At 37.5% G+C, this 25,092-nt stretch overlaps 1 protein-coding gene across 14 annotated transcripts in view; it reads left to right on the forward strand.

The window, feature by feature from the left end:
- adgrb3 (adhesion G protein-coupled receptor B3) overlaps positions 1 to 25,092 on the forward strand; it is a 111,673-nt gene that overhangs the window by 26,267 nt on the left and 60,314 nt on the right. For 12 of the 14 annotated variants that reach the window (XM_032540589.1, XM_032540592.1, XM_032540584.1 and 9 more), the window contains exon 3: positions 22,600 to 22,710. The exons of the other annotated variants lie outside the window; for them this stretch is intronic. In XM_032540589.1, coding sequence (XP_032396480.1) covers positions 22,600 to 22,710 — 111 coding nt within the window. The remainder of the gene's footprint in view (positions 1 to 22,599; positions 22,711 to 25,092) is intronic. 14 annotated transcript variants of the gene reach the window in all.

The following is a 25,092-nucleotide window of genomic DNA, read 5'->3' on the forward strand; positions in this document are numbered from 1 at the left end:
GCAAGGGAACAGTCACCTCAGACTGCTTTATTGACATCGCTGTTCATCATAATTTTTGAATAATCTCACGTTTAAAATTAGCACTTTGCCTTTATTCCATTGTTAGCAGAGCGTTGTAGACACCTGCATGGCCTCTACAATGTGATAAAAGTAGCTCCCATTAAAAGCCTATTTTATTAATGGGTAGTCAGGCAGGTGTTGAAGCACAAGTTGGACTGTCTGTCTACGACCATCACCTCAGCTTCAGCACTGCTGCATGCACAAAACGTCTGCATAATTCAAATGCATTTTGTGTCTTAGTTATCATCCAGAGGGCTGTCAAGTGCCATAAAAAGGTGGGTGGTACTGTCGTGCGCTTCCCGCCCTCTGCTGAACTGAAATGAACTTGACAAAGGCAGAAGCACACAAACATAGGATGGATATTTGTTGGGAGTGTGGATGGCTTGGTAGGGGTGGATGAATTCTGCCCACTTTCATACACATAATGGGAAAGCTGTGTACTTTAAAAACACGTGTTTTATATTACTGCATGAGTCAGAGCTTTTAGAATCTGAGTTCCAGCAGTAACCTATATTGTGCCATGCAACATTAAATTAATTGACCATTGTAGAGATTTTACGAATAAAAGATAAAGACAATATAGATGCTCCGTGCAGCAATTTTCCTACTTTCCAAAAGCTTTAGACAGCTTATTATTTACACATTGTCTGAATAAGCACCTTAAAACTATAGCATGGAGGTAAAATTTTTCCACTGTATGTATTTAGCATCAGCGGTCCGCCACTGTCAAATTATTGCCGCCACTGCTTCAGTATTTTATGAAATGTCATGAAGCCGTCGCTCCATTGAACTCAAGTGAGCAGTCTGCGCTATCTCCCCTTTGAGGGTGAGCAACTGGAACAGTGACAGGACATCATCACTCGCAAAGTCATGACAACCAAATAAACATCAGCGCGAGTACAGCAGTTTCTCCTCAGGCATGTTGACTAACAGGTGACGAATGCCTCGAAGGCTGACTGACCACGAAAACCGCGCTCTTGCTGTTTCCATAACAATAAGACAGCTACAGAAGCTTGGAATATAGCATATAGGACATGGAATATGACAAATTTACTATTTATCAGACCCCACATTACAGAAGTAGCTAACCTTAACGAACCCTGCTTTTGAATCCCCGCTGCAGAACATTGTATTCCGTCAAAACGCTGTATTCACTTACTGTTTAAAACATTTTCCAGGTTAGTGGGGATGCATACCACTCAAAACCAACGAGAAAAAACGTGGTACGTTCCTCAGCATTTTTGTTGATCTTGCTAAACTGTTTGTAAAATGAGTTAAATCACTTGTTTCACATAACACTATCCTAGGGTAACGTATATGTGCTGGATTTTTCCTTGGCGGTGGTTAGCTATCAAATAAGCCCACTGACAGCAACGTTATTGTTCATAATTTGGCACAATGTTTAGTATTAGTAAAGTAGTGGCCAGAGTGAGTGAAAAGGTCAGATGCGCATTGCAAAATGTGCTATGTGTGCAACTGTTAATTAGCTATGTGTAGAGCTAAATAGACTCACAATAGTAAAACAGATGTAATTCTGATCCAAAGACTCCTGTGAGAGAAAGTGCATTATATCTTGGAAAGTAGTTATTACATATGATATGCATATGATATACCTATGCAAAAAATCAAACTGTTGATAAAACGGAACTAGACGCAGTATTAACTTAGGTAACATTACTATTGACATTTTTTGTCCCACGTGTGCCAGATTGCCAGTAGGCTACATTCATTTAAAATTAGTTGATGCTAAGTGGAACGTCTATCATAGTGTGATTGGTAATGTCACTGTTAGTCCCCTGCTCCATATGCTATCCACCAATCACAGCGTTTCTCGGATGAAAATCTGTGAGAAGTGGCGCTGTCCTGAGTTGAAAGAAAGAAGAAAGCCTACTTTACGGCTTTACCATGGAGTTAATAGACGTGTGTGATCGTGTCGGCAGCTGTCCATTTGCTAATGTTCTGAAATGCAAACATTTTTTGACTACTTTTTTTGTGCGTGCGCCCATTTCAAAAAAATTATGAAACTCAGCATAAAACAGATCTTTTTGGCTATTTCTTTTTTTTTTTATTGTGGCTTTGTTGTTACAGACAAAGGAATACCTAAAATAGCCCAAATATCTTTTGCTTGCTTTCTACTCTTCACTTGTTTTAAAATCTTGTTGAGAATATATTGCCCAGACCACCACCACTGGCCAACTGTTTTTAAGTCAAGTCACATCAACTTGGGAGTCTCTATAATGCCTCAAAATGAGCCAAGTTCTCATTAAAGGAATTTCAAACACCCTACTTAGACTTGATTTGCTGTCCGCATTCTTTCTGCTTTGTCCTTTAACGTGAAATATCCAAAAAGAGGGCTTGAAAATGGACAGGGAGCCCAATTCCCCACACCCTGCCTTTTATACAGACAGAGTGTTATGCACATTGCTTGCCTTTGTTGCCTAGTAACAAGAAGCTAGGCATGCAATTCACTTCTCTGCTTTTTGTGGATTTAATTAAGAAGCCCTTTCATAAGTGATATGCTGGTTAGCTCATTTTGGACCTGAACCAATCTGATACGTTTGAGACCATCTGAACTGACCCAGCTCAATATCACACAAACAAACCAGATATGCCTCATCCCTGACCCTAAGGACTGAAAGGAGTGCAGTGTTGAGGTGCAAGAAGATTTACAAAACCTATCACTTGGCAGTGTTTTTAATCCTCAACGTAATTTACTGTTAGATTTCAAGTGGAAGTGAAAGTATAAACAGGATTGCTCATTCGGTAGCTCACATAAATAAACATGGTCATTTTCCAGGAGAAAAGCTAAATGTAGCTGACATCAGAGAACTGAACCCCACTGAGTTAGCAAACAAAAGTCTTCTTGTTCTAACTCCAGAAGCCGCACTTTGTGCTGCTTGTGGAATTGCGGTCTCCTTTGCCCTCCCCTTGCTCGCTCAGAGATACTGCTGAATAGAGTGAAGGCGTGACTCTATTGGGGTTAGAGACAGGAGGGGGTAGATAAAAAAGTATTATGTACATAACATAAGTGCAGAAAGGTCTGAGAATTCTTTTTGGAAACAACTATGTTGCAGCCATAGAGATGGTATGATTAACAATTCTTTAGTTTGTGTTGGCTGATTTTTGATTGGTCGTTTGATGCTGCATCTCATTATAAGCTGAACCCAACTAAAGCCATTACAAGAATGTATTAACACGACTAAGAGTCTAAATCCATGGTAGTAGCCCTGTAAGGCTGTACTTAGGCACAGCTGTGTTTTAAGCTTCATGTCACTGCTGTCATGCTATCGTGCTATTAATGACAATATTAACATGGTGATGTTCACCAGGTGTATGCAGTGCAGGTATTTGGTCATTAATCAAAGTATTGGACGAATTACAATTTTGATCACGGGACATGTTTCTCAAGACCATGAATTTCAACAGGGGAAAAGTCAGCAAGAGTGTCTGTCATTAGGAATCCTGAATCCAGTAAATGTTTGATATTTTACAAGATGCGTGAAACGTTTGACTTGCTGGTTGCACCAAAGGAAAAATAAGTAGATCACCATAGTCAACAGACTCTGTCCTCTGAAGACCATACATGTATGTACAATGTTTCCAGCCAATCCATGTAACAGTTCAGATATTTCAGTCTGGAACTGGAGAAAAAACGACATTGCCATCCCTAAGGAGAAGCCACTGGCATGGCTATAATGCATGTATGCACCACGTCATTCTTCAGGGAAATGTTATTTAAAGTGCTTGCAGTATTGCAATCAGTGATGGTGAGGGTACTTTGTCACTTTCTATTATATATTATATATATGTTATATCTCTTGATGACCAAACACTTCCATCATCCATCCACCTCCAATGAGGCAGTAAATACTACCTGCAATATCTACAAACTAATTGGTGGTTAATGAAAGTATTTATCTTGAGTAATCCCAGAAGAGATTATTGCTTGTGTTATCAATGTCATACTTAGTTATTCTATAATTGCTTGTTTATCGAACTGTGCTCCATGGTACACTCACTTACCATTTATTTACCAACATATTGTACATGCTTATGACAATAATATAAAATGTTGTACTTGTACTGTAAGGGTGATGTTTTGACATTGGCTCTCTCAGCTCTCTCAGTTGAATCGGTATAATTGGATGTATGTGTAGGTTGACCCTCAATAGATGCTCGTTATAAATGTGATTTATATTGCTTTTTTAAATGAGTGCCATTGACTGATCTTCCCAGATTTTGTAGGACATTTTTGGAGGTCCTTTGTTATGCACAGTACCTTACAATTAAAAGTTTACTGTACTTTTCAAAGACAGAAGGTGGGGGTGTCATTAATTGTCCAGTTCTCCAAAGTAACAGAAAGAAAGAAAAAAGAAAAAGATAGGGATGAAGCAGCAGCCTTGAATAACTTTGCAGTCTATCAAAGATAATGAGAGAAAATCTCCTAGTGATTTGTGCTCTTGCGAGATTCCCCTTGGAAGTTACTTCCAACCGCTATATGTCAAATGCTTAAGATGTGAAAGCAAGTAAGATTCCCTGATTGTGGTAAGAATGTGGTTTTTCACAAAGAACGGGGTGTCAGTAATCATAGGTTGATCATGGAGGAGGTCACACATTGCGAGTTGGTAAGCCACGGTTGTCCGAGACATTAAAACAAGGAGAAACAGGAAAAGCTCATTTGTAATTAATTATTGAGAATGGCATATAATGAATCCAGTCTCCTGTCTCTGTAGGGTGCCTAGAGACACATGAATTTGTGATTGCGCTAACTTGAAATGAATGTATTACATTTTGCATTAACTTATAAATATAGTCATAGAGAAAATGTCTTGGCTCGTTAGTTTTGCTATTTACATGTCAGTATGTATTAGATAAAACCTACATTTATAATTATTTACCTCACTGCAGAAAGGAGCAGTATTAACCAAAGAAATACCATTATTTGCTTTGCATATTTGTATTTTCAATAGTGATATAAATAGTGATGAATCTGTAATCTCAACATTAACACGTTGTTTGTTGTTAATTCCAGGCTGAAGAGAGATGATTTGTATTGGACGACAGTCGTTTTTTTCTCCTTAGTTTTTGAGACCGTTTTTCAGTTATTATGGAAACTAAAGTTAGTTTTACTCCTCCTAGGTATCCTGCCAGTTATACTAATGCTCATTGTATTCAATAATTGATTTAGATTGCAGTATTATCGCAGCTACCAATGCAATAAAAGTCTTTAAAACAATAGATATGTGTCTAAATGTCACTGCTGTCTGCCTCCGGAACGCCACTTGAAATTAACAGCAGGAAATGTTAATTGTTGTCATGAAAAATGGCTTTGTAGACACTAAGTGAAAATATGTTGCTTTTTAATAGGCAAAACCACAACCAGCAATAACATTTTGCCTTGTGGGACTAGACAAATCAATGTTATGTCAGCAGTCTTATTATGAATCTGAAGCACTCTTTTATGGTTATTCTACACAGTCTGGTATAAGTGACTGTGCTTTAGTACATACGCTTTACGGCAGAAACAGAAATCTGTAGAAGCATTTATGTTGTCTCGGCCTGGGTACATGATACCAAAGTTTGGCTATTGTTTATACTTTATGTGGGTCTGGGAAGGTAAGCCAGGAATATAGCAAAAATGAGATTCACTTGTCAGTAATATCAAATTCCAAACAAGGGAACATCCTTGTATGAGTGAGCCCATGTGCCTTGTGGTGGCTAGCTGGCTGTTAGGAAGGGGGGGCCTGTTTGGAGATCGGCAGCAGTGTGGGAGCTGATGGACAAGTTTTACTAAGCATCACATAAAAAAAGCCAATGAAAAAGGCTAGCATATCATTTCTCTATTTTGAAGTATGGCCCTTAGTAGCCTGTTAATGGTTTTCACATTTTTATATTCAAATAAATTTTAGCCCGGCTGACGCTATCACAAACAAAAGGCTACTTTAAAAAGAAGGCAGGACTCAGGCCCTCTATTGCTGAAGCAAAGGTGGGGCCAGTGAACAATCTTCCCTCCTCTAAAAGGTGATTGAACAGCCACTTGACTGCTGCTGTTCTAAGCACAGGGAACTATTTTGTGCTGCAAGCAACCAATAAATGTGAGGTATGAACACATTGATCAGTTGGACAGTTAGTCAATCAATCAATCAATCATGTCCGTCTGTAATCTGACACTTTACCCATAACCTCAACTGGCACTCGTTCATGTTGTATTGAGTGATGCTTACTAGCCCAATATTACAGTCTTGCTAATATGTGCAAGATGGATGAGACAGTTCAGCAAGGATAGGTAGCAAAGTTGTGATTTATTTTGTATAGTTCTTTAAAAATAAAAAGGAAACTTGTTTTGGGGAGAATGAAACTACTCCAGGTTGAGTCTTCCTAGGACCTTACTAAAAAGGCTCAGGATGCTGCAAATGTTGGTATAATATGATAATGGCTGGTGGATTTAAGACAAAAAAATTATAATTTATTGAATGAATCAAATTTGAACATGTCTGTCAGCGGCTTGTTGATCTTTACATTGTTAGTTAATTTCCTCTACTGGCCTGGGCTGAGGCACATATTTGGACTGTGTGATAAAGTACTCATTGGACATTACCTTATCATTGCACTTACAATAACGAGCCTAGCTGTTGTCAATTTAGGTAATCCTGTAGGTCTCATCTCCGTTTTTTCCTGCATCCACCGTGTGTGTGTGTGTGTGTGTGTTTGTGTGTGTGTGTGTGTGTGTGCGTGCATGCATGCGTGCGTGCGCGTCAGTTGCAAGGGAAACTCAGCAGCCCAACTCGCTGCAGAGTGCCGACAGGATTGAAACAGCAGTCGCTTTAACGACATCAGAGTGAAAAATCGTTACAGCATGCATTGATAATAAAATGTGTGCAGGTTGGCAAGACAGTCTGAAACGTTTTGCACGGTCTTTTGCTGTACATTTTGTTGGTAAATGTGAGATGTTCAAGTCACAAACGTCTTGTTAAACAAGGAAATGAATATGGCCACGTACGTGTGATGTCAATTCGTTCTCAATCCCTCTTGGTCCTTGGCTCTCAGAGTCACATACTGATACAAAGTCTGGCACGTGGGATTGCTTGGTTTTAAGCCGCTGGAAACTCCCGTTATTGGTAAAATATGCAAGAAAGTTGCGGTGATTTGTCAAAATTGCAATTCGCACCAAAGTAACGGTGATGGGTTGAATTGGTGTGAATTGGCGCGATCGCAACATTGCAAAATCCTGGAGGGACTGTCTTTGGAGCAAAGAAAAGGCCATAAATGTCTCTAGGCATATTTGATTGTATAATCTAAGTGTTGGGAAGCAGAAGACTGTTTATAATAAACAATGGTTTTAGTACTAAGACATGCAATAAGTTGGTTAAATGCTCCAGTTAGTTTTCCGTAAGGTATGGCTTATACCTGATATGAGATTATTAATAACATAAAGTTAATAAATTGGAATCCCACTCAAGACAGTGAGTGGTTTAGTCATAAATGTAGTCATAATAAGCACCTTAAAAATATGAACACATTTCTTCCAGGTGACCTTTGTTTTGACTGACAAAGATTTCATTTATGTATTCAGTTTAGATTTTCTATCCCTTTTTTCTATTAGTTTACAGATTTAATTTTTCATATTGATACTCTGAAATTATATTTGTCACCACATGCAGCCATCCTTACACTAGCTCTTCTTTCTATATATTATGCACGTAATTTTAGAGATACTGTACTTTTAGAGAAGTTTTATATTTCATGTACAGAACCATTACATTTGCAGACATGTTTGAGGCGGGAAATTATCCAGCCATTATCCTGCTGTTCTATTTATTGTCTGCATAGTATTCCATAATTACAATAGTACATTATGCCCTTTGATTACCCTCTATATTTATACCATCTTATGTCCATGGAGATTTAATTACTGGCTGAATATAGTTGATTTATGTGCCCATTCAATGCCGCCTGTTTTAAAATCAGGAGGAAATACAGAAAAAATGCATTCATCAGTGCCTCTAAATGCCATGATGAGGTGAAAGGATAGCCAGGACTAAAATGGTTCTGGTGAATTATCCTTTTTTACTGTCTAAGTAGCTAACTGCGTGGAGGAAAATTTAGCTATTGGTGTCCTTGAACTTTTGCCTAGTTTAATAAATTGTAGATAGATTAGAGCAAGAGAGTACATGAACAGACAGCTTTTTTTCCTTTACTGATTAGAGTGGAAAAATATATGCATGGGGTTCCATTTTTTTGCATTGAAAAGCTTATTAGGCATCTCTCACAGAAGAGCAAGGGAAGTAGAAGGAAAGGGTTTTGGTCATTCGGGCTCACAAACAGATCAGACTTTGGTTGTACAATGAATTGTAACTGCCTTCATATGAAAAAATGTTGGATGCTACAGTCTGACGATGTATGTATTGATTATTCCATGTGTGAACACAGCAGCATTTATTCATCTTGAGTATCTCACACAATTATTACACGAACTTTGGTTATTTAAAACACTGTGAATACATTGTCATATTCATCCAACCAAGATACATTGGGAGACATTATGTAGACCACTTGCCATAGCCATGACAAATGAACAGCTTCACCTGGTACCATCAGTGAATTAAAGGAAGGGATGTTTTAAATCACCTCCTTTTTGTAAGCGTACGCTCACTTTTGCTGAGAGGCAGAAGACGTGAGCACTTTGACTGCATATCAATCAGGTACATCGACAATAACATGAACTCACCAACAATGAGTCAGACAGGCTGTTCAGCCTAAGCTATTGGGGGACTTGGGTGTTGTGGGCCTTTAAAACTCTAGGTTCCTCTGCAGTGTGTGTGTTGCCCGCTCCCTGTTTCACTGCTCTGCAGAGCACAGCTGAATGGACAGCAGCCATTGTGTGCCCAGATAATGCACTTCAATCATCCTTAATGTCATCACAGCCAGAAAGGCTCAGAAGCTGGGTTGAAGGGGCTTTATTTCCTCCCATATCCAAGAACAAAAATGGAAGTAATAATAATAAGATTTAGGACTTCACTCGTTTTGCACACTAATTATACTCGCCAGCTCTACTTGGACCTGTGTTCCCTGTATGCGGAGGGGAAACGTGAACTACTGCTGTAAATGTTTTTGATGCACATTTGTTGGTGGTCTGTGGGTGGAAAACAATTAGGTTGGTCATGTTTAGGTTAAAGCTAATTTAATTTACTTTGTTAAGGTGAACTTTTTTTCTTTTACAAAACACTTAATATTCTGGACATGGTAAGCTGCGGGGAAAGCTTGTGGTGTGTTAATCAATTCCATACATTGGCCAACGGTAAGATGTTGAATGGCTAATTGACCACAGTAATGGTGCATGGCTATGTGGTGGTGGACGATGGAGAGGTACACATTAAAAAACAATTAATTTCCAATACTAATGTCACTCTTGGCTGGTTCTGCTGCTGCATATAACAAGGAGCTGTCACTGATTAGTCATTTCATACTCCATCTAGAATTTGATCCTGGCTATGTGAAGTTTGGAAGCCTTTTTGTTTGATTGAGATACATACTTTTCATTTTCGAAGCCACCTGATAATAATGTAAGATTCCATTTTGGTTGATAAGTTTATTTAAATGTATTTCCTTTGCAAAGCTACAAGGTCATGGTCTAGCCAAGGATTTGTTTTACTCTTGTTTACAGTATATTGCAAGCTGCAGCCGGCAACTTTGGCAGCTCCAATTAGCAAAAAGAAATCATTTTGAAATTTGGAATAACTTCACTATCCAGAAATCATGACATGACTTTAATAATCTGCAATATCTAAGCCTTAATTGTACTGTTATAGTGGCGGGGAAATTATAGTTCTAGTGGCTGGGTTGGATATTATTTTTAAAAAGAGCCAGCACGTTCAGCCATCATTGATTAATACTGTTTTCTGGCTGTTGAGTGTTTGTTAGCAGTTTTTTTTCCCATTCACATTTTGAAGTCTAACTTCTAGTGCATGTTCATTTATTTATTTACATGGACATTGATATTTCCTTATTGTAACAGTGCACTGCACCCATATTAAAGAAAAGTACTCCCACTAAGGCAATAGATTGATTATCAAATCTCAGTAATCTAATTTTCCTTATGATCTTTGTCTGTGAATGATGTATTTGATAATGCAGTTAATGTCCAAAAAGATGTGGCAAACTACAAGGAAACATCTTTGTTAGTGTCACATTGTCAAAGAAGGAAAATGGAACAACTTCATTGGTGTTTATTCTTTTTTTCTATTGATGAATAAATGCTGCTTTCACCCAGAACAGTAACATTTTACATCCCACCAACATTGACAATACAGGTGTTGCATGTGCTTGACACCACGGTCTTTATATACTCGGGGAGAAGGCCCATAAATGACAAAATGCAAATGAATGGGAATATTTTCCTATTTGTTTACTCTCTGGTCTTTCATCTGTTCTGTTAAGGATGACTCCAAAGGCTTCTAGTGGATAATAACCCAAGACATCTTTCAGGATGCAAAAATTAAAAACAAGATGAACTGATTATTTCAATTTTTGAATGTGCCCTTCTTTTTGATATTTCACACAATTACTTTGCTCTGCTGAAATTACAATTATCCTCCACTGAGACTCAGCATAATTTCAACAGCGCTATTCAGCATAATTTAAAATTAAGATATTGCCTTTGTATCTATTAATTTAACAGTACTTAACATCTCTTTGATATAGTGTTGCAAAAGTTTCAAAAATCTGTAATTTAATATTTAATACTGTGAATTCATGCATTAAACTTGAAAAGTGTACCTAGCAGTACAGGTTAGATGCTACTGTTGAACAACTCTAATGTAACAAAGTTAGAGGACTGCCCCCCTTACTTCAGAAGAGACATGTGGAGGTTGTGGGAGTTCACCTCAGCTTTGATTAATGCAGGCCTAGTAATAAAAATGATGATGTATAGTAAAAGCTAAACTAAGTTAAACCAAAAACAAGCAGAAATCCTGTTTTCATCTGAATATGTTTGTTTCTAAGAGCTTTAAAACTGACCAAATGCACAAATTGTAATTTTGTGAAAATGGCCAAACATAGTGTTTGCTTTAAAATTAAAGCTTTAGAACATCCGTTACATTCAAGCCAATGCCAAATGAGTTGCTACAAAGCTAATCAGTTCCACACAACTCTCTGTATTTCTCTGTATGGCTATGTTCAGAAGATTGTGGCATCCGGTGACGCAGAAACTCAAGTGAAGATAATTACCACTTTGAGAATGTTTTTTTAATCCTCTGTGTCCTTCTTGACTAATAGCAACTGCGTGGAGGAGGGGTGGGGGCGTGTGCACGGTCACAAGGCTTGTATCATGTGGACGCGACGACAGTGTTGTTGTTATTCCTCATGGAAGCAACAATACTATAAACTATACTATAAAACACTATAGCTTTAAATACAATATATCTAAATTATTTTTTTCTTTTTAATAATAAAGTTAAATTCTTTCAGCCGAAATACTGAATGTACTTAGCTTTGAAACTTGTAATAAATGTGCCGGTTCTCAGACTTGACATCAGAATGAATAAAAATCATATTGTAATGCTGTTGTCCTCTTGTCGGAGGACATTTTAGCATCACCACTGTGTCCTTGTAATTTATTTGCTTTAACATGAGCTTAGCCAATGAGTGAAGACAGGGCATGTTGCAGGCATCTTCCTCATGACTAACTTGCATATGACACAATGTTCCCTGTGCTGATAGATGCAGGGTGGCAGTCTGAAGCAGTGGGTTTTACCACTGCAAAAGGATCAGACATGATTGGTGCTGTGGAAAAGCTGACAGCATGAATTATGGAAGTCTCATTAGGGGCTGTTGGAAATGATTTATCTTGCAACAAAATATGGTCATCCAACCATATTTTCCTCCATGGTTACAGAGTCCATATTGTGCTTTGCTCTTTTATGTTCTTAGGTCTATTGTTTTTTTGTGTATTAGTGAGAAATTTCCATGGACAGCAAACCATGACTCCATTAAATGGAAGGTTGTTACTTGGTATGCCAAGCAAAATGGCTCAGAAAAGGACAAGGTATGCTCTTTGAAAATTGGCTGCAGCTGCAAAGGTGCTAAAAAATGTGTCATGTTTCTCACTTGACAGATGCATTCCTTGGCATGGTGGCATTGAGCTTGGCTGTGTGTGTGACTGCCAGGTCATCTACTGGGGTTGTGTGTTTCTATAGTGATGCCAAGAGCTACTTCCCTCGTTTTCCAATTTGCCTTTAGCAAGAGCATTGTAGGAAAGCATACCACAAAAGATAATTATACATAATTTACAACTGTTAATCAAGATTATATCCTGCTGGTCAAAAAGAATGAAATCCTGTTTTGAGGCAATTGGTCAAAACCTACCTGAATATATTTCATTAAACTCTTTAAGCAACTGACTAGTGTCCCGGATTTGAGAAGGCCTCAGCTTTTCATACAATGTCAAATGTGAAGTTTCTATACTACTCATGTAAACTGACTTCTTTTCTTTAAAATGGTTTCATTAGTAATCTGCTTCCATCCTTGTTTCTGTAGGTGCACAGTAGTCCTTTCAGTTGTGTCCCTGCAGCAGCCCCGTTTTTAGTCACGGGTGGTTCAGCAGTGTCGCTTTTTGAAAAGGCTGGAGCAAATTATAAGCTGCAGTCTTGGCATTCCTTTCACTTTAAAATGCTCTATAGCCAGATCCATTTTCTGATAGCATCATAGCAGCTGAAATGAAAGCATGACACATTACTTACATTATGATGCAGAAGGTACATCTTGGTGAAAAGTCCACTTTTGGGACATTGACAAGCAAGAATTTGTTTACAGCCACAGTAATGTGGATAATGCTTTTGATTTTTGTGATGGCAGATCATTTCAGTTTAATGTTTAGACTGTGGAAAATGCGTCAAAACTGTGTGGCATTTGATAGCGAGAGAGAGAGAGATTCATACATTTGAGATAATTTGAAATGCTATGAAGTCAGACTGGTGAGGCCTGGTCCCTGAAGTGTACGGAAAAGAGGGGGAATGATCCGCTCACTGCACCCAGCAACAGGGCTTCTTGATGCAGTGCTTTGATAACGTCAGAGCTCCATCTAGGTTGCTTTGTGAGGTACTGCTCAATAACCTTGTGATTTAGCATTGTGCTGTAAATTATCAATGCAATCTCCAGTAGCCATTCATTTGCCTACACATCAGTTAAACAAAATATATCCTCTCTAATTACAGCAGAAAATATTCTGAGTGCTTGTCTCACCACACTCACTCCATTTTTAGGCGAGTTCACCTGACTCTGTAATGAGGTGCAGTGGCAGTTGCACAGAATTCTAATTTGGCTTCAATCTAAGTCATTAGGAGAGTCAACAGGAAGCAAACAGATGGCAGAAGGAATATGATGGATAATTGTACGTCTCAGAGGAAAATTTGTAATTTGTATCTGATTCTGTGCAACCCCTTCATTTTCTTAATGAAGGACTAATTGAGTTTTTTAGATTGGCTCAAGCATATGGCCCCACCAACAGTGGGGGGTTTGTATTATGGCTGTAAGGAGATACATTGAGTAGATGTATAAGACTGTTTCTGAATGGTAGTCTGATTTTAAGGATGGATTAACACTTAAGACTTGGTTTGAATGTGAAAGTGTTAATGAGCTAATATATGATGCATCTTTATTATGCCATAATCACCATCATCATCATATTTATTGTCATTTTCTGAGAATGAAAAAAATAGTCTTCACAGATTTGTCTAAAACACTCTGAAAAAAACTAAATGTACTGTCCTGTCTCTGAAATGTTGGAATAAATAAAACATAGTAGTAGAATCTGTACTTTACTAATGAATAAATGCATTTTTGATGTGTCTTCTTTTGTATTTTTTGTACACATCTTCTAACACATTCTTTTTGCTTTCTTCTGGAAAATGGTTATGTTACTAAAATGCTTCTTTCTGTTTTTGATTTAATATACTTGTTGTAATTGTTGTTTCTTTTTTGTATTGAAAAGTCCAAAATCAACCAGAACAGGCTTTGATCATTTTTCTGCATTGATGTTTAAGTTTTAATACCTCCAGTTAGGGCTGCACGATATAAGGAAAATATCTAAATGCTCTCTAATATATAATATCTAATAATTATTTGACTGATATTGCAATATGATCCACAATGTTGGAGGGAAAGATATTTTTTGTATCATTATTCTTGATTTCATTGGGAAAAAAAACATTTAAATGCTTATTGTGTAATTTTTGCAAGGATCTATACCAAAGATTTTTTCTTTAATCTGTGAGATACAATTTGTAGAATGGGATGTCTCTGCAGCACTACAATACTTAACTCAGAATGGTTTGACATATAATTTGGCTTTAACAAATAATCGATGTGCGATTGGGATATTGCACCAGTCCATATTGCCATTTTGATGATATTGCAATTAATTGTGAAGCCCTACCTCCAGGAAACAAGCAAATGAACAAATGCTATTGGTACAAACAACAATTTGTAAACCCTTAAATTATAATACTAATAATATAATAATATTACTAATAATATAACTGTTTAAGCATGTGGTCACTCTTACCTTTTGTACTAGGGTCAGGATAGTTTAATTATAATTTGGCCTTGTTTATGTTTACATATATTTCCACTGTAATTTATGACTCAATCAAAAGTCCAATACATTTGGGATCATTAGCCGCTTTACGACCGGAGGGATTTTTGCAGTTCCTAGAACATAACATTCCTAGAACCCTTTTTTTTTTCATATTCCGACTGGACCAATTTGGAGATTCCTCTGACCACATTTCCTGTAACTCTTTTAGCTCCTGCTTCGGGACAGGGTCTTATCGCTGTTCAATTTTCTGCATAGGAACCTAGGTGAACCAGAGCCGGGTTTCCAGTACAGACAGACCAACAACGGGACAAATTTTACAATTTTCGTCATCTTTTTCATCAATAAATTCACTTCTAAGAACGTTTTAGGCGAGAAATTAACATTTCAGATTTTGAATATGGGCAGTATTGTGAAAATCATTGCCAAATTGACAATTAACTTCAAAGTTTTCAGAGTTGAGAAGCTCCATAAAGTGACGCGACAGCCAGCTAGTGCCTGCTCGGAGACCCCGCTGTAAGATGGAGGTCTCTCAGAACGCTCTTGTAAATAAGAGGCTTTTATTTCGCCGTTGACGGATTGTTTGGTTAAATATTACAACACGTATCCATCATAAGATCAACGGGAACCTGTGGTCAACTGTCTTTTTGGAGTTAAACTCCACAAGCTGGCCGTCCTTCATGCACAGACACATACGCACAGACACATACGCGCACAGACACATACGCGCACACAGACACACACAGACACACAGACACACACAGACACACACAGACACACACAGACACACACACACACGTGGGGGAGAGAAAGATACCCGTTTCTCTTCAGGAGACTTGTTTAAATTATGACATGGCTATATACATTAGATTTAGTTAGTGCTTTTTTTGATTTATTAGTTTTCTGATTTTAACGCTATAAAGACTGTTGCTGTGCTTGTGTCACTCCCTTACGCCCTTACCAGTTCCTATGGCAACTTGGCAGTGTGAATGCAAATGGGAAAAACTGGTTTTGGGTGAGAGTAGTTAGTAGAACTGTTTAGAAGTGGACTGGTCCTAGAACTACATTCCTGTAACTACTTGGTCTGAAAGCGGCTATTCAAAGATGGGTTGACTTTAATGGGTCAATTATTTTTTTTAATACTGAAGATTTCTTTGTTTTCCTGGCACAAAAGGGGAAATAAAAACAAAATAATCAGCTAAGGGACTGTTTTTTATTTAAGGGGCATTCAGAGGAGTTTTGGGGTCTTTGTTCAAAAAAGAACAACACAATACAAACATTACACAAAAAAATACATTTTTCTATCACCCTCCAAAATGATCGGGAAAAGAGGCATGACCTTCCCCATCAATTTATTGACGCTCACTGTACTGGTTTGCGCTTGGCAAAGATGTCAAGATAGCCACTGTTAATTTTTTTTTTTACAACCACTACATATTGACTTAACCTCTGCTTTCTCATCTTAGACATCACACTCCACTGTTACGGTGGCCATTTCAGTAGATTTACTCAATAACATTGTTGTGGAAACACAAAAAGTATGGAAACTAAATGCACACTTCCTGCATTACTGCATTACTTCAAATACTAAGGTACTCCTTTAGTGAACTAGTATTCACATGGAATAAAACAATAAAACACTGAGACCATTCAGCAAAGCACACTGGGTAATAACACATTCAACACGTGAACGGGTTTCTATGGACTAGGCTTCCGTCATTGTATCTTTTAGCATATGTAAAGCTGCCAAAGCTGAACGTTATCCAAAACTCTGTTTCTCAGATGGGCGTCAAATTGGGAGCTTGCATGCTACCACTCCGTTGTTTGCACAATTTCACAAATAATTCCAGAGACCAAAAGGATTGGGTATGGTTGCAGCCTGGAGACCTTTCTTCTCATGCCCTCCCGGCTGCATGCTGTCCGCAAACTTCAACTTTTTAAAATAAAAGCTGGCGTCTGGTCCGCTATGTTTTCGTACATGGTGTTTTCAATGTTTTTGAACTAAACAGAACGTCAATCATCCAAATGAATAAAATTATTTTTTCAGCAGATGTCTTAGTTACAACACGATGGAACTAGCAAAGCAGTTTTGTGTTTATATGTGCAGGTGGGATTTATTCAGTTTGGGAACAGCTCAAATTGTCTGGCTGACTAAACAGGGAGGGACCCATCTGCTAGTGATGGGGGGCCGAGACAGAGAGAGAGAGAGCTACATGGAAAAATATGCACCAAACAACCCACTTTGAAATGTAGCTATTTTCATGAATACAAAAGTTGGATGACCCTCCCCCCTAGACTAAAAAAAGTTGGATGACCCTCCCCTCAACTAAGAATAAAAAGACATGACCCTCCCCTATTTTCCTCTGGTTGTTCATTCCATAAACAAACCGCCCCTTAAATATTATTTTATTTTTTAAGAGAACGTCACAATTGATGCATTCCGACCAAAAAGCACCTTGAAAACCATTATGAATCACTACCTTTGACCAACATTTGCTAGCCTCAGTAGCTCAGCTGATGAGAATTGGATCAAAGACAGGCATGGGATAGTGAGGTATCCCTCTTCTTGTCTGCATGGACTGTATGCTTGTCTCTTTTTTGGGAACTTACATTCTCCAAAGTGTAGTGGTAATGAAGTGCCTCTCATTAAGAGCAACATTTGTGACAGTCAGTCAGTCAGGCAGGAATGCATGGAGGGCAGGAAGCGGAGCACCCCTGATAGAAGCTACTCATAGGGGCCTCCGAGTAAAGGCTCATTTCATGCAAGGTTAGACACATCAGTCATTGGACGTGGCGCTGGCTTTTACAGCCTTTCAACAAAATTACACATGGAACATGTTCACACTGTAAAGATAAAACTGGAAATCAAATGTCTTCCGTAAGGCTCTGTGCTGCTGGCGCGATCACTGCCAGTGTGTCAGCTTAACATTCCCTACATGCAGTGAATTAAAGCCTTAGCAATGACAAAGGTCATAGACCCAGGGAACTTTCATTCACTTTGATTGTGTGTTAAGTCTTTATTTGTTTGTAATGTGTACTGCATGTACTTTGTAGTGGGACATTAATTAAATCAAGCGTAAATATGGCCCCTAATTAAGCTTTAAAGCATCAACGAGCTGTGATGGGTAAGAAAAGCTTTGAGCCCATCAAATCAGGCTCACATGAATAGTTTGGCTTAGGCAGGAGAATACTGTCCAGCACTATCGATGTTAGCACGAATTTGACACTGCGATAAAGGCCTGTGTGGGCCACAGCACATTCAGTAACACCGTAGCCTCAAAATCTGAGCCTTGGTGTCCCCCTTTTATAACCTTCCATCATTGTCACCTGCTGAGGTCACAGCCCAGCAGTGACAAGGCACTTGCACAGCCAGTAATTTGAGCAGACATTTTGGCCAAAGGTTTTCATTGTTTTGGCTGTATTTTTTTTCTGCATGCGGTGCTGGCTTTGCTAACAGATGCACCCCAGGAGATCAGCTGCCAAAGATGATTGAAACAAAAGACTTGTTTTCCTTTCTTTTTTAGTGCTGCCGGACATATCTCACAATTAGATTAAACTTGCAAAGCAGTCTGACTCACGAGATTAGCCACTGAATGACTTCACTTTCTTAAAGTTGGGAGGAAGGTCTTTTTGCTCAAAAGAACCTAATCTCATCCCTCACCTATTCATTATTCCCCTGATTTGCTGATGATCCCTGATAAGCAGGCAAAATGGCCGCCATTGTAAACTGATGGCACAGTATGATGGCAGCAAGCTGTTTTAGCTAGCACTCTTTGAAAGATCTGTTTTTGCTCTTATTAGAATAATTGCAGGTTTAAAGCTGCACAGTGCTACTGAAGGGAGTGTTAATTCTGCTTTTTTCCTTTAGTGAATTGGAAGCTTTTAAAAATGTAAGAAACAGGAAAAGGGTGTGTGTATTAATTTGTCTGTGCTTGTGGGTGAATGTGTGTATTAGATAAATTTTTTTATATATTGTAGCTTTAGCTATTTTCTGTGACAAAGAGTAAATATAGGAGGTTTACAAAATAAGACATCTATAGTTTTATCAGTCAAAATCACATTTCATTGTGGCCCCATTAGGTTTACCCTGCTTAGATGGCTCCACTGTCATCAGATGCTAATGTAAACATAGAGAGACATGTAGCTGAGGCTGACAAGGAATCTGGTCCAATGTAGTGAGTCACAAAAATCATGAGCGAAAATTATACTTCTGAGAAATTAATATTATCGTGATTTCAGGGAGTCAGGGGATTTTCCTGATGCTACAAAGTACTTATTGTTTCATGGAGTTGGCAATTTTATCTAATGGGAAATAAATTGCAAAATATTAATAAGTTAATACATATTTAATAGTAAATTGACTGCATTTCGCTTACAGTATCGGCTATGTAGACTACCTAATATGACTGCTCTTTGTACATGTTTAATGCCAAATATTAAATGCATGAAATTAGTAATACATGAGGGATCGTGTATAAACTAATTTCAATCATTTAATATATATTATAAGATACTGGAAAACTAATATAGGCTATTTGACCTATTTGTCAAACTACTTTTCAGAAGCAACTCCTTCCTGTCTGGTCCATTTGGTCTAGAGTTTTGGATATTATTTAGATTTTTAAATGCTTGCTGGAACAAGCTGTGTAGCTGTGACACTGCGTTAAAATGTGTTGCCTGTTGTGAAATGAGAAGTGGCTATTGCTGATCTGTCTGCCAAGGTCATCTAAGTAATTCCTATTTTAGGCAAATGGATTTAATCCTCCAAAAATTGGTCAAGTATTTTAGAAAAGCAATGCTGCTACTCCTCAGTTTTGTAAACACGGCTGAATTTAGTGGTTACTGTAGGACCTGTAAGAATGTCGTTTTTAATTCTCAGGAGGCACACAACGCATGCTTTGTCAGTGATGCATGGCATCAGGGTTATGTGCATGCAAAACAAAGTGAATGAGTCTGTAACTTCACAAAGGAAAGAAAGCTAACAGTGATAGATTTCTCTGAATGGCATTGCCTCTCCTTTTTTGTTGAAGCACAATGGCTGATGAATAACAATAATAATAATAATAATAATAATAATAATAATAATAAGTAAATCTCATACATCTTAAATTTAATTTTTCTTAAAAACACAGGTAAAGAGTTCTGAATACTGGCCAAAACATGAAAATGTTGCCACCTCAAATAACCGAAATGTTTGAAAAGTAATGACACGCTAAATCTGTGCTTTCTGCCTTGTAATACAGTGAAGACACATTGTATTGGGCTGCTTTGACAAATGACAAACAGCCTGCCCCTCCAGTTATTAAAATTCTCATTTGTCTCTGATGTTTACGCTTATATAGCCACAGGCTTGAATGCAATTCTAGCAGTTCAATTAAACCAGTTTGCTTATTTCTCAGTTTTCTGGTGTCATACTTCGTCATCCTGCGCTTACCCATTCTACCTCAGGCTCCTTGAAACGCAACGCTAGGATTAACATCTTGGCTTTGTAGCATCAAAAGAGTGACTCCAGTTTCATACACCTAAAACTGAGACTTCTTATGCGCTAACTTAACCAGTTCTCATTTTCATACCAACAGGTTGAGCTTTTGAGCTTCCTGTCCAGAATGATGCAGATATAACTACTCAAACATCAGTGATGATACGATGAATATGTGATGATGACAAATCTGTATTTAAAAATGTGTGAAGCTTGATTCATACAGCGTGTGCTCTGTAATGAGTGTATCTCACTGTCATCACGCCTAATGACATTTAGGTAATCTCTTTCATGTTTCATGGCTTTTGTTGTATTGTTCATCAAGAGCTGCTGGGAGCTAGATTCGATTAGGTGTGACTGACTGTAGGGCTAATATCACTGTTTAATAGGCTGAGTTGATCAATGTTTTACAGAGGAAAATCATTTTCAAAAGTATAATGGAGTTAGGATCACCGTTATGCGAAGCTGGTCATGTTGATTAGCATTTAAAAAGGAAAATATAAAATATAATTGCCTACAGCTTGATATATGTCCTCCTTTTACAGGAAGTGAACAATTTATTTACATTGGTGTTGCTTCTAAATGTATCTAATTCAACAGAGAGCTGGGTATTTTTTTAGTATAGAGTAGGCTACACATTTTAATCTCTATTGCATTTTGTAATTGCTACCACTATTGCTATGTTATGAAATACAGGACAGTAGGGTGTCTAGAATGATTTGTATATATTTTAAAATAAAATGTTACTGAAAAGAAAAAGCTAGGTAAAAATATTAAAATAATTCATGTATGCTCTATATCCAACCAGCCCCACTGAGCCAAGTGGCATGAAAGTGTTATGTATCCTGTCTCATAGTTTTTAGTGTTTATTTTCACTTATAAATTCATTAAAGAGCAGTATACCCTGCTTTTTCTGATTCCCTGGGAAGAAGCCACCATTCAGGCTAACTAAATCAGACAACCCTTTTATTCTGCTAAATGGGGAATTGGTTCAAGATCCAAGACACCACAGGGTTGAGCCCGAAACACAGTAAAGAGATAACATGTCAAAGTATCTACAGTAGTTAGCCTTGCATGACTGAACATTAGATCAACTGCCCGCTGTTTGTCCAACCATCAGTGTACCTGCACATTTTTTTTGTCCGGCACAAGTTCACACTGGCCTTTCTGCTTAATTTGAGCAAAACAGATGTGGGCACTATCAAATCAAACTGAAAAACATTTGAACATGCTTCTGAAGCACATTACTTTGTGCCTTCATGGTTCTAAAGATCCCAATCAGCATCAAAAGGATGCGGTTTGTTTCTACCTGGCGGCTTTCTCTCCTTTCATTATACCCTTGTAGTATTCAAATCCTTTATGCAAATACAACCACAGTTTTAAGGGATATTGCTTGATTGTAGCGGAAAACACAGTTGTTCCAGTCTTGCTTTATTTATTTATTTTTCTTAATCCAATCATGGAACATGTTCTATGATTTGATTTGGTTAATGCCAACAGTCAAATGAGTGGATCAGACAGCTGTCTGATTTATAGATAATTAGTCCTAAAATTTGAGCTTTCCGTGGAACATGATCCGATGACATGGCAGTTGCGCCCCCGCCCCCCAGGCAGGTCAGTCTTTCTAGGTGTTCAGTCTGCTGTAGGGAATACAGGACACTAAAGACTACAAACTAGATTTAAACATTCTCTCTATCAATGGCTGATGCAATGTATAATGTACTAACATAAGCTACTGTATGTATGAATTTGTTGTTGATGCATTACCTGCATTGCCTATTTGCAGAGATATAATCATCTCATTAGGACCACACTGCCAAAAATGATGCTACTTTTTAATGATGATGCAAATTCAAACCAAATGCAATACTGTAAGCATTACTTTTCTCAGTGTGGTTTCAGAACATTGTAATCATTGTCTCTTTGTCCCATTATGGGAAACAAAGAGGGCATGCATTGAAATGAATACAGCTCAGAATACATTTGTCTAATTTAACAATAGGATCACAATATTTTGGACTGGGTAATCCAAAAAGAAATCCTGCAAAGATGACAAACTGTTGAGGAAACTGTGGATCAATAGCATGTTATGTCCATGACCCCCTCCTCTGTGGCTTTCTGATGGCTTACACATTTTTACTTTCATTTTCTTTTTTTTCCTTTTCGGGACATGCAGGAGGGTAGGGAGGGAGGGAGGGAGGGAGGGAGGGAGTTGGTCTGAAGAAGTGTTAGAGTCTTTAAAAAATGCTGTGAGTTTATTTGCATGTTTGCTATGTGTCTACGTTGTGCTTTCAAACTCAATTAATACTTCCAACTCACCCAAATTAAATACAAACTTGTGTGGTCTTTGTTTCTAGCCATGTACTGCAGTTGCTTCGAACATTTTGAAAAACAGTATGTAATAAGCTTTTGTTCTCAGAAAATAATGTTTAAGCCTAGCTTTCATATGAACCTCTATTTTGTCCCATAGAATATGGAATGATCGGAGAGCATACAGTAAAAAGTCAGCGGCCAAGATCAGTTCATGACACAAAGGCCCTGCAGGAGCAAGCTGAATCTGCTAAATTTATGGCACAAACTGGTAATACCGTAGTTATGTTTCTTTACTTTATTTTGTTAACTAAACTTAATTTCATCATGCATGCTCTCTCTTGTACTGCACATTTTAAGTGGAAATGTTTTGCATTATTATTTTTTCAAACTCATTCTCTATTGCCACATGAAGTACAAAAATAAACTTCCCATTTTTCTACGAGTATTTACTTTGAATACAGAACATAATTGGGTTTTGTGGCTCTGTTTGTTTTATTGTGACATAGCGACTTGACAAGTGGATTACTCATATACTATATTCATAGAACATTAATTAAACAGCAGTTTAAAACTAAGGTCCTGATGTAGTTAATCATTTCCTCCAAGGCATGGTAAATGAAATGTCATTCAATGAAAAATCAAAACCCTTCAGCCAAATATGAAAAACATACACTGATAGATGCCGCCCTAGAGATACAATGAGGCTTTGCGGTTTAATCAAGTGTAGCATCCAATAAATTAAAAAACTGAAATAATCTAAATTCGTAATTACATTTACAACCTACTAACTTAGCAATTGTAATAAAGTCAGAAAGTACTGAAATAAGTCACAATATAATAGCCTTATAACCTTAATTTGGCTTTCATTATTTAGTTGTTTGAAACACCTTTTTTTTCAGTGGGTGGGTTAAGTTCTAGCTGAGATTTTGTTTTTTATTCTTCATTTTGATTTTTGGGAAATGTTATGATTTTGTTCATGTGTTGTTACATTTAAATTCCTATCATTGTTTAAAAAGCGCCTGTCATTACCATTTTAATTTGCGACACGCCATTCAAACATACCGGTACTAATATATGCTCATTAACACCTCTCCATTTTACACATGCCGTAGGTATGTTGTTTCCCTGTTGAGTCACATCACTGTGCTTTTTTGTTTCTCATTCTCACACAATTTACTCTCCCTGTACTGCCTCATTTAACAAATTGATCCACCTTTCAGTCTATTTTATGATCTGCAAAAACTAAGGCCAGTGTTTGGATCCCTATTTGGCTGAATCTATGTTCCCTTTATACAACATGTTGAGATACTACATTAAAGCATAATCTTCTGAAACTTCTAATATGATTTGATGACTTCCAATGACATAAATGTATTCAGAGCTGCAATTGAAATAATTCCTCTTTGTAATAAATAATTTTCTAATGCGTAAAACCTCAAAGAAAATGAATACTTCATCTGAGGGTTTAACACAATCAAACATCAATTATTTGGGGACTACTCTGACGCAGGGATTTCACTTGTCATTAAATAATTTATTCTTTTTTCAATTAGGCTACCATGGCTTTGGAAATCACACCCCACTGCCTCATCATAATATACAGTTTTATTTAGCTTTTCATGGAGTTTTGATAGTTGACCCTTTTGGACAATGATGACTGAAAGGCTGAATGCTTGAATGCTTCTTGTTATTAATCTTTATAATTTAACTCAAAAGTGATCTTGAGATAAATGTAACAAAAATAATCTTTATCTTTACTAATCTGCTACCAAACAATATGTGTGATTATTTAATTTTTTAATTTGACTGCAGAGTCAAACTACGTCAAAGTCTGCTTGCCAAAACCTCAATTTAGGTGCAAAGGCCTGGACAATAGAAACATATTCCATTCTCATTCTTTGGTTAAATTGGTACCTTCCTTCTGGGCACTCACAATTAAGTCTGCTTTGAGCCACATTCAAACACATGAGAATGGCTGTGATCTGCTGAATAAAACCAGCTAACTTTCTCATTTTCCTCCACCCCTAGGAGTTAACAGGTGGAGATGGATTTGAAAATTATTTTGTCTAAAACACAGAATTCACTCCACTGTTGTCAAGGAAACTAGATAGTTTGCTGCAGTGCAAGGGGATCCATCTCTCCAACCTCTTTCTGAACTAACACCCATTAAATTCCATTTTATTTTCTCAGATGTTGTCTTTCGTGCATGTCACCATGTTCCTACGAAATTTGCTTTGTTTATGGTCTCACTTTATTTAAGCATATTATTGGGTTTCATAGAAATGCATGACTTATTTTTGTTAAGGATGAAGTTTATCAGATGTAACCATGATGTCTACCATTACTTTTCTATAACCATAACTATGCCTTCACGGTGATCTTTGCATAAATGCACATTTAAATTTGTTGTAAAAAACGGATTAGTTTACACATCTCTCCAACACTATCAAAACCATTATTAATGCTAATACTCTCTATGATTGCAAAACACTTTATTGTGCTGCATACCAATGCAATCCCTCGTCTGAAGAATAACACTGCCAATTCAGTATTTATCAAAGATCACATTAAGGTAGTTGAGACTGTACAATAGTGTTTTTGGAAATCTTAAAGACCCCGCGTCACCCCAACGTGACTCATGTTGCCCCCC

The sequence above is a fragment of the Etheostoma spectabile genome, chromosome 17 (assembly GCF_008692095.1).
Source record: "Etheostoma spectabile isolate EspeVRDwgs_2016 chromosome 17, UIUC_Espe_1.0, whole genome shotgun sequence".
Lineage (NCBI taxonomy): Eukaryota > Metazoa > Chordata > Actinopteri > Perciformes > Percidae > Etheostoma > Etheostoma spectabile.